This window comes from Taudactylus pleione, unplaced genomic scaffold (assembly GCF_031769625.1).
Source record: "Taudactylus pleione unplaced genomic scaffold, aTauple2 ptg001750l, whole genome shotgun sequence".
Classification (NCBI taxonomy): Eukaryota; Metazoa; Chordata; class Amphibia; order Anura; family Myobatrachidae; genus Taudactylus; species Taudactylus pleione.
In genome coordinates this window covers 1,163,040-1,179,260 of record NW_028286147.1, presented here as the reverse complement: position 1 = coordinate 1,179,260, position 16,221 = coordinate 1,163,040, and the positions used below count along the sequence as shown (strand labels likewise).

At 44.6% G+C, this 16,221-nt stretch overlaps 1 protein-coding gene across 2 annotated transcripts in view; it reads left to right on the top strand.

The window, feature by feature from the left end:
• Positions 1-16,221, top strand: part of MYO5B (myosin VB) — a 132,147-nt gene that overhangs the window by 17,710 nt on the left and 98,216 nt on the right. For both annotated transcript variants that reach the window (XM_088464695.1, XM_088464693.1), the window contains exons 4-5: positions 6,544-6,651; positions 15,358-15,467. In XM_088464695.1, the coding sequence (XP_088320821.1) occupies positions 6,544-6,651; positions 15,358-15,467 (218 nt within the window). The remainder of the gene's footprint in view (positions 1-6,543; positions 6,652-15,357; positions 15,468-16,221) is intronic.

Sequence of the window (16,221 nt, the reverse complement as noted above, 5' to 3'; positions counted from 1 at the left end):
GTATTGTGTCATTGAATCTAAATCACTCGAAGGTGGAGGTGGCAATGTATATAGTTGAGGCACTTTAACAATTTTATATATATATATATATGTATATATATATATATAATTTATTTGTTTTATATTTATTTATTTTTTTCTTCTATACAATTTAATCGACATTGAAGTTTATGGTTCTTTCACTTATCCAAAAGATTAATCTTAATAATCCACCAATCTCTTTTTAGCGTTGATGTCATCCAGTCTCCATTATCATTTTTGAAACTTTGTTAAAACGATCAGGTCTGTAGGTTGGTGATCAGACATGGAACATTGTTACTTTATTGGGGAAGACCGAGGTCTAAGATTTAATATCACTCTATTATATTACAGCATGCACTGTCATTTAATTACAAAATCTGTTATATAACATATATCACAGGTATTGTTTTCATTATACACAGTCAAACCCTGGTTAATTACCAGTGATCGTCCACAACCATTATACTCTCTGAAAGCAAAACAATATTGTTTTGGACACAATTGTGAACACCCGGTCTACAAAAAGAACAAAGCAAAACTCGAGTTATCAGAGACAGGCGTCCTTATTAAGGGAATTCAGGGGTCACATTCTAAGACAAATTAGGCATGGATAATAAGGCGCATTGTAGGTTATGGGATTACAGTGTCTATAGGCAGTGCAAAGACTTTTCTAATGAGCTTCTCGTAGACAGGACTTTGTAGATGAAAAGTGACATCTACTGTGTCTGGAAGAGTGATTGTTACTCATCAACATGGAAAGGGTTCTTCATTGTAAGGGTAGTTGGAATTCTCTAGCACTATAAGGTAGCTTTGGCTGATCTTTTAACTGGATTTACAAGTAAACTGGATACCTTTCTTAAAAGAAATGGGATTCCTCCTTAAAATTATTAGAATGTAATATTGGGGAGATCAATCCTGTGAATGAGTCTGATTATTATGGGGCCAAAAAGCAATGTATTTTTTCTCCTTCATGAGTTAAAACTGACTATACCACAATTTTTTTTTTCTGGTGTCCAAGTCTTAAATACTTGATTAGTAGAAAATTTCTCTACAGTGAACCGTTCCTTCTGGAATTTTTTAAAGCTCTGTGTGATGCACGGGACTCAGAGTCTCTCAGGCATCACGCAGAGTTTTCAAAAATTCCCGCAGAGTTTTCAAAAATTCTTGGGAGCTTTTCTGAACTCATAATAGTTTCCCCTTGATGGCTTTTTTTATATTTGTATTTTTTTTTTCCCCATCACTAAATCTAACTCGCTGCTTATTATCTTATTTTTATTGCGCCTACTTAGCCGCAGTTTCTGCTTTCCCGGATTTGGCTTCGCGCCCACTCTGGCTACAGTAATCCTTGTAATATGAGTTTAAACAACCATGATTACATTAGGATAAGAGGCAGAAAACAACTTGGTAAGACCAGAACAGTACAGTTATTCATTTCTAGCAAAGCCAATCAAACGCTGTCCCCCGTGACTGTGAGAAGAAATAAAATCTTACCTGAAGAGTTGCTAATTGAACAGATAATGTCATAATTCTGCCTCTGTAGCAGCAGAGAGGATGGGGCTTGTGATGTAAGTGGGCCATTTGGGGTTTTTTCAACTCTGAAGCTAAAGTATCATATCTCTTCGGATCAGTGGACACTGCTTATTTAGATTTTGAGCAAAGCATTTGATAGGGTAGGCCACAATGGGATCCAGTCACATTGCCGACTGGTTACCACCACAATGCCAACACTTGAGCGTTGACATGGTTCAACATGTTCACAATGTCGCCATGTGACGGGGTTTGGCACTAGGGGGAGAAGTAGGGGTAGGGATAGCGTTAAAATCCATGGCACAAACATGTTACTATTGTTGAAGTCCCATTACCACCTGAACATGTTTGCCAAGTGGCTGTGGAGTGGAAGAGGGTGAGAGGAGCTATATTCTATCACTTACACTACACATTGAAGAGGTATATGTAATCAGTCCCTAATCAATCATTAGGCTGCAGCCTAGGGCTTCTGGACTTGAAGAGGAGCCACACAGTTGGCAGCCGGGGAATAAAATCAAGACCTAATGCATTCCATGTTGGCGGCGGCCACACAGCTTAATTACAGAAGTTTGTTAGCTATCCAGCTTATCCCAAGGCAGTGTTGAGGGGAAAGATTTTTAAAGTGACAACCAGATGGCTGAGCCTATGTGACCAGTGGCATAACAATGGCCCCCGCAGATCCCGGTGTGGCTTGGGGGGGACGGATTAAGGTGGGGGGGCATGGGTGCCGTTGCTACGCCACTGCAACTGTGAACGCTGGCCTCTGAAGCGATCAGAAGCTAAAGAAGGCTATGATCGCTATAGAGGCCAGCATTTCCAGTGATGCAGTGCGCGGGTAACGTCATGACGTAACCTGTGATGTGAAGAGCCTGCGCGCCTGCTGGTTCCAGTTAGATCAAGTCAGCGGCAGCAGGAGCCCTAAAGACGTGGAGCCAGCAATACCCAGCTTGGGCAGGTTCATACTGGGGGCACTGCATAAGAGGCACTACTTTAGGGGAAACTGCATAAGGGGCACTACCATACGAAGCACTGCATAAGGTGCACATCTACAGGGGGCACTGCATATGGGGCACAACTACTGGAGGCACTGCATAAGGGGCACTACTACAGTAGGCATTGCATAATGGTCACTACTACAGGGGGCACTGCATAATGGGCACTACTACAAGGGGCACTACTACAGGAGGCATTGCATAAGAGGCACTACTACAAGGGGCACTGCATAAAGGGGAACTACTACAGGGGGCAGTGCATAAGAGGCATTACTACAGTAGGCACTGCATAATGGACACTACTACAGGGGGCAGTGCATAATGGACACTACTACAGGGGGCACTGCATAATGGGCACTACTACAGGGGGCAGTGCATAATGGGCACTACTACAGGGGGCAGTGCATAATGGGCATTACTACAGGGGGCAGTGCATAATGGATACTACTACAGGGGGCAGTGCATAATGGGCACTACTACAGGGGGCAGTGCATAATGGGCACTACTACAGGGGGCAGTGCATAATGGGCATTACTACAGGGGGCACTGCATAATGGATACTACTACAGGGGGCAGTGCATAATGGGCACTACTACAGGGGGCACTGCATAATGAGCACTACTACAGGGGGCAGTACATAATGGGCACTACTACAGGGGGCACTGCATAATGAGCACTACTACAGGGGGCACTGCATAATGGACACTACTACAGGGGGCACTGCATAATGGGCACTACTACAGGGGGCACTGCATAATGGGCACTAATCTTATACAGCCATGGCCAAAAGTTTTGAGAATGTCACAAAGTCTGCTGCTTCAGTTTTTATTATGGCAATTTGCATATACTCCAGAATGTCATGAAGAGTGATCAGATGAATTGCAATTAATTGCAAAGTCCCTCTTTGCCATGACAATTAACTTAATCCCAAAAACATTTCCACTGCATTTCAGCTCTGCCACAAAAGGACCAGCTGACATCATTGATTCAGTGATTTTCTCGTTAACACAGATGAGAGTGTTGACGAGGACAAGGCTGGAGATCACTCTGTCATGCTGATTGAGTTACAATAACAGACTGGAAGTTTTAAAAGGAGGGTGGAGCTTCAAATCGTTGTTCTTCCTTTATTAACCATGATTACCTGCAAGGAAACACGTGCAGTCATCATTGCTTTGCACAAAAAGGGCTTCACAGGCAAGGATATTGTTGCTAGTAAGATTGCACCTACATCAACCATTTATCAGATCATCAAGAACTTCAAGGTGGGAGGTTCAGTAGTTGTGAAGAAGGCTTCAGGGCACACAAGAATGTCCAGCAAGCGCCAGTACCATCTCCTAAAGTTGATTCAGCTGCGGGCTCGGGGCACCACCAGTGCAGAGCTTGCTCAGGAATGGCAGCAGGCAGGTGTGAGTGCATCTTCACGCACAGTGAGGTGAAGACTTTTGGAGGATGGCCTGGTGGGCAGCAAAGAAGCCACTTCTCTCCAGCAAAAACATCAGGGACAGACTGATATTCTGCAAAAGGTACAGGGATTGGACTGCTGAGGACTGGGGTAAAGTTATTTTCGCTAATAAATCCCCTTTCAGATTGTTTGGGGCATCTGGTAAAATGATTGTCCAGAGAACGGAAAAGTGAGCGCTACCATCAGTCCTGCGTCATGCCAACAGTAAAGGTATCCTGAGACCATTCATGTGGGGGGTTGCTACTCACCCAGGGGAGTGGGCTCACTCACAATTTTGCCTAAGAACACAGCCATGAATAAAGAATGGTACCAAAACATCCTCCAAGAGCAACTTCTCCCAACCATCCAAGAACAGTTTGGTGACGGACAATGCCTTTTCCAGCATGATGGAGCATCTTGCCATAACGCAAAAGTTATAACTAAGTAGGTCAGGGAACAAAACATCGAAATTTTGGGTCCATGGCCAGGAAACTCCCCAGACCTGAATCCCATTGAGAACTTGTGGTCAAACAAAAACCCACAAATTCTAGCAAACTCCAAGCATTGATTAGGCAAGAATGGGCAGCCATCAGTTAGTATGAGGCCCAGAAGTTCACTGACCACATGCCAGGGCGAATTGCAGAGGTCTTGAAAAAGAAGGGTCAACACTGCAAATATCGGCTCTTTGCATAAACTTAATGTAATTGTCAATAAAAGCCTTTGACACATGAAATGCTTGTAATTTTACTTCAGTATACCACAGTAACATCTGACAAAAAGGTCTGAAAGCACTGAAGCCACAAACTTTTTGAAAACCAATACTTGTCATTCTCAAAACTTTTGGCCATGGCTGTACACGCAGAGTTTACAGGTTATGTTCCCATTAATCTGCTTCTACACGGACATAGAAACTGTGCAGCCTGTCTTGAGCTGAGGTGACAGACTGGCAGGAGCAGAGAGGAGTGTTGGTAAGGTAGATCTTTCAGGGTGGGATGTAATGGGTATTACTGTGGCATAATGTGTAAGGGGTTTTACTGTGTGGCACAATGTGTTATGAGGGGCATTACAGTGTGGCATAATGTGTTATACGGGCATTACGGTTTGGCATAATGTGTTATAAGGGGCATTACTTAGTGTGGCATAATGTGTAAGGGGCATTACTGGATAACAAAACCACACACCTTTTTGGGAGTGATAAACATCTTCTTTGGCGTTTTTTTGCGGGTCAGGGGGGCGCCAGAAACTTTTTTGGCATGGAGCAGGAAAATTTATAGTTATGCCACTGTATGTGACCATTCAACGTAATGCTAAAACCTATATGTACCTTGTGCTACAGTACCATCTGGGCAGCCTGAATAACTCTACAAACCTCATTAGATTCCAAGATCAGACTTGTCAGATGTATAACGTTTGCTACCTGCACATGTGCAGTATAAATGGTGAGTGCCTGAGCTCACATACACATTGTGCTCTGTTATTAGCAGCATTACAGTGGGCACTACAAGTGTATTAGCCTAGCCTTATATATAGTGCTGCATACAGAATTAATCTGGCGGCGGGGCCTGATTAAGTCTTTGGGTGCCCATACCCTCATCTCACCCAATACTGTGTTGCCACCAAAGAAGGTGATGGATTTCTTCATAAAAAATAAATTAGAATTATGGTCATTTGGACACTTCATTAATATATGTGGACTGTTATGTGATACCAACAACTAGTGTTATAATAAGTAATATCTATTTGTTAGTTGTTGTCACATTGTACATTGTGTGTGCATAATGCATGTGGGATTAGTGATGAGAGCACTTAGTTCTGGTTTTCAGAACCCTCAGATCCTCCCTGATCCTTTAAGCTTAATAACAACTCTGGTTCCCACTGTTTAGTAAATGTGATGTCCTGTTGCCTTTTTTTATTGGTGGCAAAAACAGCATAGTACTTTCAGATAGAAACTTCCTCAATCCTTTCCCTCCATATGTTTATTATTTTTGTAAAATACCGTTCTGAATGAATCAAATGAATAAGAAAGCTTGTCTTACTGAGGTGCTTTGTACAGGCTGACGCGTTTCATGACTTTTGAAGAGGGAGAGATGGGCAGTTCACAAAATCTTTACAATTCACCCCAATTCCTATTTACGTACAGTATTAGAGAATTGACACCCAGGGGCATGACCAGTCACTGTGTATTGAAATGTAAAGGATACTTGGGCACTATGACACAGCTCTTCACCCCTCTGGTCCGTGAGCAAAGTTTGTAGGTGGTGTTTTTGTTCTCTGTGCAGTTGCTAGGATACGACTAACACAGTGTATTTTACCTCTATGCTCTACATGTGAAAATGTCTCTTCCACAGCAGCAGGAAAAGTTCTGATTGTCTTCTGTTTTGATAGTCACCCTTGTCAATATCAGGAAATATTAACGCTGTGCTTCAGCAATCTGTGCGCTGCACAGGGATGAAAAGATGACGTACATTCACTGAGCCTGCATCTATACAAGTGATTATTGCTTATATGTTTGTTATGTGAATATTTTATGTAATCCTTTATTTCTCTCCTCTATACTCCCAGCATCAGCTGAGGATTTCTTGTACACTTCGCTAGGAGGAGACACCCAGATTGTCGACGTGGATGACGCAGATGACTTTGAGAAAACGAGGCAAGCGTTCACGCTTCTGGGTAAGGACGGAGTTCTGAGGCTTCTGCCAGGGTTTTATGTAGTGAGCTCTGTTTGATCACTTCATGCTACACAGCCTGAATAATTCAGAAGTGCAGGAAATTAAAGACCTGTACAGCACTGTACCAATGTGCAGTTATACTAAAGGCAGACTATCCCCCATGGTGGTTACAAAGCATAAGAGTTCACTTGCACAACCCCAGATTTTGCCATTCAGCATGTTCTGTGATATACGTATGAAAAAACAAAGCTCTCCCTTGAGAGTGTTTAGGACTCCAGTTGCCTCCACCCATGCCTCTAATAAATGTCTAATGCAACTGGTTTTGTTGCCTACCTCTTACCCATCCCTTGATATGAGATGCAGTCAGGATATCCCGACATGGGATTAAAGATAGGCGTCGAAATCCTGACGCCTCTCATTAGCCCCACTACGGAATCCTGACACCCGACATACCGAACGAAGGTATGCCCAGTGTTTTAGCATCTAGCAATGGGAAGGGGGGGGGGGGGGTTTAGGTTTAGGAAGCCCTGGGGGGGGACTCTGGGTTAGGCCTGATGGGCCCTATAGCACCCCTTGCACCCTCTATAGTTACACCAGTGAGAACATCGGTATGTATGAAAGCAGATAACAGAGAAAATCACTTTTGACGGAAAATCATTCAGATGTTACTAATAATTATAAACGCACATACAGTGGTGGCCAAAATTGCGGACACTTTTTGAAATGTGAATGTTTTTCAACTTCGAATGCCTATAAAAACTGTTACACTTCACGCGGTGCAATGATTCATATATCAAATGAAAGGAAATTTAATGCTGAATTCAACACAATAAACAGAGGTCATATATTTGCATTACAAGGGAAGTTATGCAGTGAAATCAACACTTAGGGTGAAAATCCCTGTGTACTTATGATGTTACTGTCCTATCAGTATTTCGTTGGGTATCCTTTATTTTTCAAGACAGCAGCACAGCAACGTGGCATTGAGCCAACCAATGTTTGGAGCTCTTCCTTCTTTATTATGTGGTGCCATGAGACAATTATAGCCTCAATTAATTGTCTTTTATTGGATGGACGCCTCAGATGTACCAGTTTTATCAAACAGAACCACAAATGTTCTATGGGGTTCAGGTCTGGGCTGTTTCCTGGCCATCCCAGCACCTGTATGTCATTCTCCGTGAACCCCTTTTTGTATGCCTGTGCAGTGTGGCAGGGAGCTGAATCCTGCTGGAAAAAAAATGGGGCATTATCTGGAAAAAGATCCCTGATAGAAGGTAGAAGTTTTGGTTGTAGGATGGTGTCAATATACTTTCTCCTTTTCAGTGTGTTATCTATGACATAAAGGCGGCCTACAGCATCTGCTGTCATACATGGCCAGATCATAACACTTGTAGGATTCTTTGTTGTTGCTTGAATGCAATCTGGATGTACCTCTTCCCCGATGCGACGTCTCACACATTTTCTCCCATCACTACCAAATATCGATATCTTAGTTTCGTCACTCCATATCACTTGTTTCCACTGACCTTCTGTCCATGCAATGTGTTCTTTTGCCCACTGTATTCATTTCTGCTGCTGCTTTTTATTCAGCAATGGCTTTTTTCGGGGGAATCCTACCTTTTAGGCCAACCTACGTTAGTCTTCTCCGTTCCGTTCTTGCACTGACAAAAACACCAGTTGCACTTAGTTTACTGCTAATGGCCGCAGATGACATCCATCTATCCCTGACGCAAATTAGTTTTATTCTCCTATCATCAACAGCTGTTGTGCACTTTTTCCGGCCTTTTCCTTCTTTGTTTTGTATAGATTGTGTTTCCTGATAGCGTAAACAAAATTTTTCGTACTCCTGATGTTGTCACATTCCCACCAATTTCTCTCGCAATTGCTGTATACGAAAGACCATTTTCACTTAACACCACAATCCTGGATCACGTCGCTGTGCTGCAGTCTTGAATAATAAAGGATATCCAACGAAATACTTATAGGACAGTGACATCATAAGTATACAGGGATTTTCACCCTAAGTGTTGTTTTCACGGCATAACTTCTCTTGTAATGCAAATATTTGAACTCTGTTTATTGTGTTGAATTCAGCATTACATTTGCTTTCATTTGATATATGAATCATTGCACTGCGTGAAGTGTAACAGTTTTTATAAGCATTCGAAGTTGATAAACATTCAAATTTCAAAATGTGTCCGCAATTTTGGCCACCAGTGTATGTAGTTTATCGTTTTTGCACATATTGGCAGAATTACCTGTGGCGGCTTCTGTGGGGGTCCTGCTGTGTGTAAGATCTAGCAATGTTTGCGAAATCTCGCGCATACACAGTGCGGCCGGGCCAGGAGGTGAGACACAGAGCATCATCACTAGTCTGATGCTTTTGTGGGTTTTACAGGGATCGCAGGAGGGGGACGTTTTCTCTCCCCCACTCCGGTGGCTGAGATGTTAATACATCTCTGTGATATTGCTTTCCTCTCCACATCAATAAGAGGCAAAGCTGGAAGAGCTGTAACATCACGATAAGTGTCGCTATAGTACATCTCCCCATTAATCTCTCTCCACTTTATCTATCTCCAAGATTTGATAAATTTCCCCCTCTGTCTTGATAAACTCCTCATTGCGTTTGGAAATCAATGTACCAACATTCTATCCGTTCCGTTTCCATCCACCATCTAGGTTGCACTTTTAAGTTTATTCCATTGAAAAAGTTTCTGTATTGAAAAGCTGGAGGCATCTGACACGGTGAGCGTGTGTGCCTGAGCCGCGCTGTAATGAGCAGCGATGTAACACCTCGCACATCGCAAAATGTTCATCTCTGCCCCCAGCGACTGCTGATTTTCAGCCGGATGCTGTGATCTGAGAGAGATGCAGTGCCCTGTAGTGAACTAGACAAGTGTATTCCTCCTGTTTATGTCATAGAAATACAAATCATGGGGTCTGTTTAAAGAGGTTCACATCTTGTTACCCGTAGACTGACATCACTTACCTCCGCTTTTCGAAGCTATAGCAGCTATTTACCATATTACTCAGGCCTGGTATAGATGCTACAGTAAGCACCTGTCCCGGCAAACACCACCGATAAGGAAGGATTCCAGGTTCTTTCTGTGGTCACTATGCCGACAGCGACTCTGTGGAGATACAAGAAAAGTGGACACGGTTAATATGCAACCTACCGTATTTTAACCGTGCGAGCATTAAAACTTTAAACATGCTCCAAAAGCAGTAAGATTAAAGTTATAATGTCCTCACAGTAAAATGTTGTAGGAGCATATTAACCACTTTTCTCGTATCTACAGAGTCACTGTTGGCATAGTGACTGTAGACAGCCGGACCGTATACCCTTTTGGGACGTCTCACCTTTTTCCTCCCCCACAGAGTGTATTTTCTCTCTGTATGTGGCCTGTGTGACTTCTTCACCTCTTCTATACTGTTCTACATATTTGTTGGGATTTTGCTATTGGGTGGTTATCAGCAGTATCTGTATTTAGCTCATGAGGTGGTGGGTGATAAGTCAGTATGGGAAATGATACAAGTGTTTGGAGACTAGAACGTAGGAGTAAGAAGTTAATGTGAAAGAATCCGCCCCCTCCCCAAATGATTCATCCCAGAGCGGTTACACTCCCTAGCTCAGCAAGTTGTATTCAGGAGAGGTGATTTCTGAGGAATTAAGCCTAATAAAAACTCTGCTTAGTGTATATTTTCTGTGGTAGCAAGAACAAAAGCAAACTGAGAATCACAAAGCTGAGTCATTACAGAAGTCACTTCTTATGTATAGTTGCTTATTTGTATATTGCTTCAAGGGAACAATGGGCCTGATTCAGAGCCGAACGCTGTGACCAGAGCGCTCGCTCTGAATCAGGGCCCTCCTCCCTGAAAATGGAGCGGCCTTATGGACGCTCGCATAGCTGTGGGTTACCACCCACAGCTATAGCGAGCGTCCATGATGATGGTCGCGATGGTCAAGACCATCGCGACCATCGGGCTTGCGACGGAGACCCTGCGGTAGGGTCTCGCTGCCGCAAGCCCTGGAGTGATTTTGGCTCTATCAGAGCCAAAATCACTCCCACTGACATCAACAGCACGCCCCCTTTGGTGCGAGACCCGGAGTGACGGAGAGCCCGTCGCTATCCGGGTCTCGCCCATTCGCACGACGGAGCTCCCTCCGTCGTGCGCATGCGCAGTGGGGCAACATCGACCCGCTTGCGAGCGTCCTGCGCTCGCGAGCGGGTCTGAATGACCCCCAATGTTACATTAATGAGCCCTAGTAGGGGAGAAACAGCCTGCTTGTCTCAGCACTGGCCTATGTCATGGGATAAATCTCTGCCTCAGTGGTCCCCCTTCTCCTGAATGGTATTTCTCTGAGGTCCCTTTTCCTGCTCTATAGACCCTCAGTCTCTCAGATGTTCTGCAGGAGGCAGGTTGTGCCCAGCAGAAGTAAAATAACTATTACTTCTCTGCTGTTTGGGATTTTTAGTTTGTGCTACAGAACCAATTTCATTGTCTCTGCCTAATAGCTATGAAAACGGAACTATAGGGATGGCCATCGGTAGGTTAACCATCAATGGTACCATTGGTGACTAACCTTGATGGTATGAAACCATCGATGGGGAACCATCTATTTTGCCCACCGATGGTCATCCCTGCTCTCTGACTGAAGCCACGGGACAATAAAAGGGGTGGGGCTTAGCCGGTGCTGGGGGGCAGGGCTAAGCTCTTTCCCGTCCAGAAAAAAATTGTCTCCCACTCGTCTATCGATGGCAAAGAACTATTGGCTCTCTGCCATCGATGGTAAAAGTATTCAACATGGGCATAAGCCATCGATGATTTAGAATCCTCAGTGGTCAATGGCCATCCATGCAGCTGACCAATTACAGTCGGGCTTCGAGGCTTGCTCTCACTCTCCGCAGAGTCCCTGCAGCATGTGTTGGGCGATCGGCAAGTCATCCATTCACACCAGCAGATGCACCAATATATATCGGCCATCGGCTGCTGCACAGCCGATGCAATGGGGGGGGGACTCAGGGCCTGATTCAGACCCGCTCGCGAGCGCTCGCAAGCGGGTCGATGGTGCCCTAGTGCGCATGCACACGACGGAGGGAGCTCCGTCACGCGCATGCGCGAGACCCGAATAGCGATGGTCAAGCCGTCGCTATGGGTCTCGCACCAAAGGGGGCGTGCTGTCGATGGTGAGTGACAGCACGCCCCCTTTGGTGGGCGTGCCGGGGGCGTTGCTGCCCAGACGGAGGCGTTCCCATGGGAACGCCTACCGTCTGGGGCCGGCCCCACTGACATCACTAGTGATGTCACTGGGAGTGCTTTTGGCTCTGATAGAGCCAAAAGCACTCCTGAGCTTGCAGCAGTGAGACCCTTCCGCAGGGTCTCGTCGCAAGCCCGATGGTCGCGATGGTCTTGACCATCGCGACCATCTTTTTGGCCGCTCGCAAAAGCTGTTGGTGGTCACTCGCAGCTATGCGAACGGCCAGGAGGCCACTCCAATATTAAGTAGGAGGGCCCTGATTCAGAGCGAGCGCACTTGTCAGTGCGTCCAGCTCTGAATCAGGCCCTCAATTCAATGCGATTATGAACAGCCGCAGGAGGGAGCTCCCGAAGCTATACAATACACTGTGCTGTTTGGGGGGTGCTAAAGGATTTCTTCTCGCACCCCCTGCGAGAGGAAATCCGGCAAAAGTGCCGGGCGCGCAGCTGTTTTACTGCTTAGCGCGGCGCTAACAGTTGGAGAATACTGGTTCTCGCGACTTAACACTCAGGTTAAATCGCGAGAATCTGCATTCTCTGACTCAACCAATTCCCGACCAGGCAAACAGCGCGGTGTATTGAATAGCTCCGGCTGCTATTCATCATCTCATTGGGCTTGACTCAATTCAGCGTGAATTGAATAGCGCCGGGAAGGAGCTCCCGGAGCTATTCAATTCTGCACGCAGTTAGGTTGGGGAATGCCCGTTCTCCCGCCCCTCATGCCTTAAACAGGGTGTTTAGTCGTGAGAACGGGCATTCTGCAACTAAACTTCCCGGCACTATGCTGTTTCTGCCGTGCCTGTACTTTTCTCAGATTTCTGCTCGCACCCTGGGAGGGTTGCAAGTTAAAATCCTTAGTCGGGCTTAGCAGCGCGCTGAATTGAATAGCTCTGGGAGCTCATTCACGGCACTATTCAATGAATTGAATTCCCCCCAATATGTCCGTGAACGACGTTCACAGATTTATCGGGGGTATACACCCGCTGACACGCTGCGATATATCGACCATTCGATCGAACACCCGATATATATCCCCCAGTGTGTACCCAGAGTGTGTGGTATAAAAGATAGTCAGTTAAAAGCTCGACAATGGCTAGATAGACACCAGATTAGGGATGGCCATCGACCATCGATGATTCATAATTATTGATGGTTTATGGCCGATGTCGAATGTTTTTACCATCGATGGGGGAGAACCAGATGGTTTCCCTCCATCGATGGGACAGCACAACCAAATGTTTTTTGTTTTTTTTTACAATATGCCGGGACACGGAGCATAGCTCCACCCTCCGACACCCGTGAAACTTTGCCCCTTGGTTCTGATTTGCCCACGGGCCAGTCAGTCAAAGATTAGGGATGACCATCGGTTGGTAAATCCATTGATGGTAATCCATTGCATAGTTGGTTACCATTGATGGCCTCTTGCTATTTTGCCATCGATGGTAACCACACGATGGCCATCCCTACACCAGATGTTAGACAGGCAACAGGGCAAAAGGTCGATACACTCAATTTTGAAAGGGCAGAAGGTCGACGGGCACAAATTGTGAACAGGGTCAAAAGTTCGACATAAAATGGTCAACACTTTTTTTTATATCCCTCCCTCCTGGTGCCTAACCCTAACCGTCGGGGTAGGTGCCTGACCCTAACCATCTCTTCTAGTGCCTAACCCTCCCTCCCGGTGCCTAACCCTAACCCTAAAAAAAAAAAAAAAAAAGTATGTTGGCCATTTTTGTGCTGACCATTTCTGTCAACTTTTTGACCCTGTCGACCATTTGTACCTGTCTACCTTCTTCCATGTTGACCTTCCGTGTGTCAACCTTTTGTCCCTGTCGACCTATTGCCTGTCTAACATCTGGTGTCTATCTAGACACTGTCAACCTTTTAACTGTCTATCTATAGTCTGGAACCCGTACACAGCTTTAGTCTTCCTGTACATACTCCTCTCTGGAGTAACTAATAAGGGTAGGTTAGCAATTAGGATGTGATTGATTTCCTATTTTACTTCTTCTTTATCACAATACTGTTAATCTCCTCTCAGAAGGGTGAACAGTTTCCATATATTTATTTGGAGCCTTGTTGTCTAGTGTCTCTATATATGATCACTGCTGCTTCTGGCTCTGGTCAATATTTCACTTAAATCTGATAAACATTTTCACTGTAATAGCACAGGTCTCTGATTCCTAGTTGGGACCTGTATCACTCTATTACTATGGATGGGTCTCTGCGCCCTCTCCTCAAATCTCAAGATCCAAATCAGGATGTGACTTCCCATCCATAGGGAAGGCACAGCAAACAAATGAACTTTCAGCTTGGCCTTTGATGCAGCACTACAAGTTCCAGCCACTCCTATATTTTTCTCTGTCTCTCTCTCAGCTGCTTATCACTGAGCAACTATCACTCCTCCAACTGAACTTTTATTTTTTTTAAATCAACTTTATTTGAAGATGACACTGGCTTCAGCCCCTTTCCAAAATGGCAACTGTGGGGTATCACATTATCTATTACCTTTACATTTATACAATACCGTTACTGTAGAATATTGAGAAATACAGTGTTGTAGTCTAGATAGTAAAAATATTGTTACAGCATTACATTTATTGGGTGTGGTATGACTAGTCGACATTGTGTATGCGATATCTGACAACTAATTTGTCGACATGGTTAAAATGTCAACGCATTCAGAATGTTGATATTTAAAAAGTTGACACTAGAGTGTTGGCATATGTTTTTTTGCTTATTTTAGTGTAAAGGCGCACATCCACTAGGCGATATTAATGAGCAATTGCACGATTACGACATCGTAATTGTGCAATCGCAAATTAATCTTGCACTATAATGTCGGAAACGACAAGCGATGCGCGCTCCCGCTGGCTGTTCCGTCATCGATCATCGTCCGAACATGCCGGTCAATCAGCCGATAACGGCAGATTGACCATGTTCGGGGATGAGGGAGGGTGCCTACACTGAACGATTAATCGTTCAGTGTAGGCACTGCAATGGATGGGGAACGACGGTACGATTACAATGTTGTAATCATACTGTCGTTACCCCATCGCCTAGTGGATGTGCGCCATAACCCTAAACCTAACCCTAACCGTACAAATCAACAAAACACATTATGTCCTAAGTATATGTTGACATATTGGTTGTCAGCCTAACATCCATGTCGACAATTGGATACTGGCAACTTTCTGGTGTCAACATCCTGAATGTCGACTAGCTGCCCGGATACCATATTTATTAATCGTTAACTATGCAGACAGACATTTAGCAATGTTGAAGGATTTGTCATCTCATCGATGGCTTACAAAACCCCCCAAACATTATGCAATACAGTCTGTATTATTCTAATTATTATTATATAGTCTACCTTTTGTGGCATGTTGTAGTTGTAGGGAAATCCACCTAGACTTATTGTTCCTATAAGATCTGTCTGATTTGGCAGGAGTGAAGGAGTCGCATCAAATGAGTATATTTAAGATTATTGCCTCCATTCTGCACCTGGGGAACGTACAGATCCAGTCAGAGCGGGACGGGGATTCCAGCAGCTTGTCGGTAAGGAAATTCTCATGTTGAACGTGTTTTATTTTTGGAGGGAGTTGGGCTTAGGGGGTTTTACCAAAGCTTTGAGAGAGATACAATTGTGAAAGATAAAGTACTAACCAATCGGCTTCTAACTTACATTTTACAGGCTGTATTTTAAAAATGTAAGTTAGGAGTTGATTGGTTGGTTCTTTATCTCTCACATTTGTATCTCTCTCCAAGCTTTGCTCAATACCCCCCTTAATGAGCTGTATCTGCTCTAGTTATCACCGTACATCGGAGGACAATCAGAACATATCTGAGTCTGGTTAAAGGCACAGACCTAATGATGGCTGACCAAATTGTTCTCCATGCCCAGCAGTTGGGGATGCCTCATGCATGAGATGATTGGCGGCCATTGTGGGCTACATGAAGCAAAGTGAGAGATGAATTTGCCACACGTGTCACCAAATTTCGCATTTAGCAATTCAGTTTCAGGGCCTGATTCATTACGGATCGCAACTGCGAATGCAATAGCGATTACGCACGCAGCTCAAGTGCGATAGTGTATGCTAATTCAATGCGATCGCTATGTCACCGCAGCACTGCACAAGGACGTCCACCTTACACACATGCGTAATGTTTAGCAAGACTGCAAAAACATCGGTACAATCGAGTACCATCGGAGCCTCAAGCACACTTGCACAAGCCCTGACCTTACTCAGATATTGCTAACTTCATTGCACACTATGAGGCCTCAGGCTGCGAAGGGCTTCGTAGTGGATAA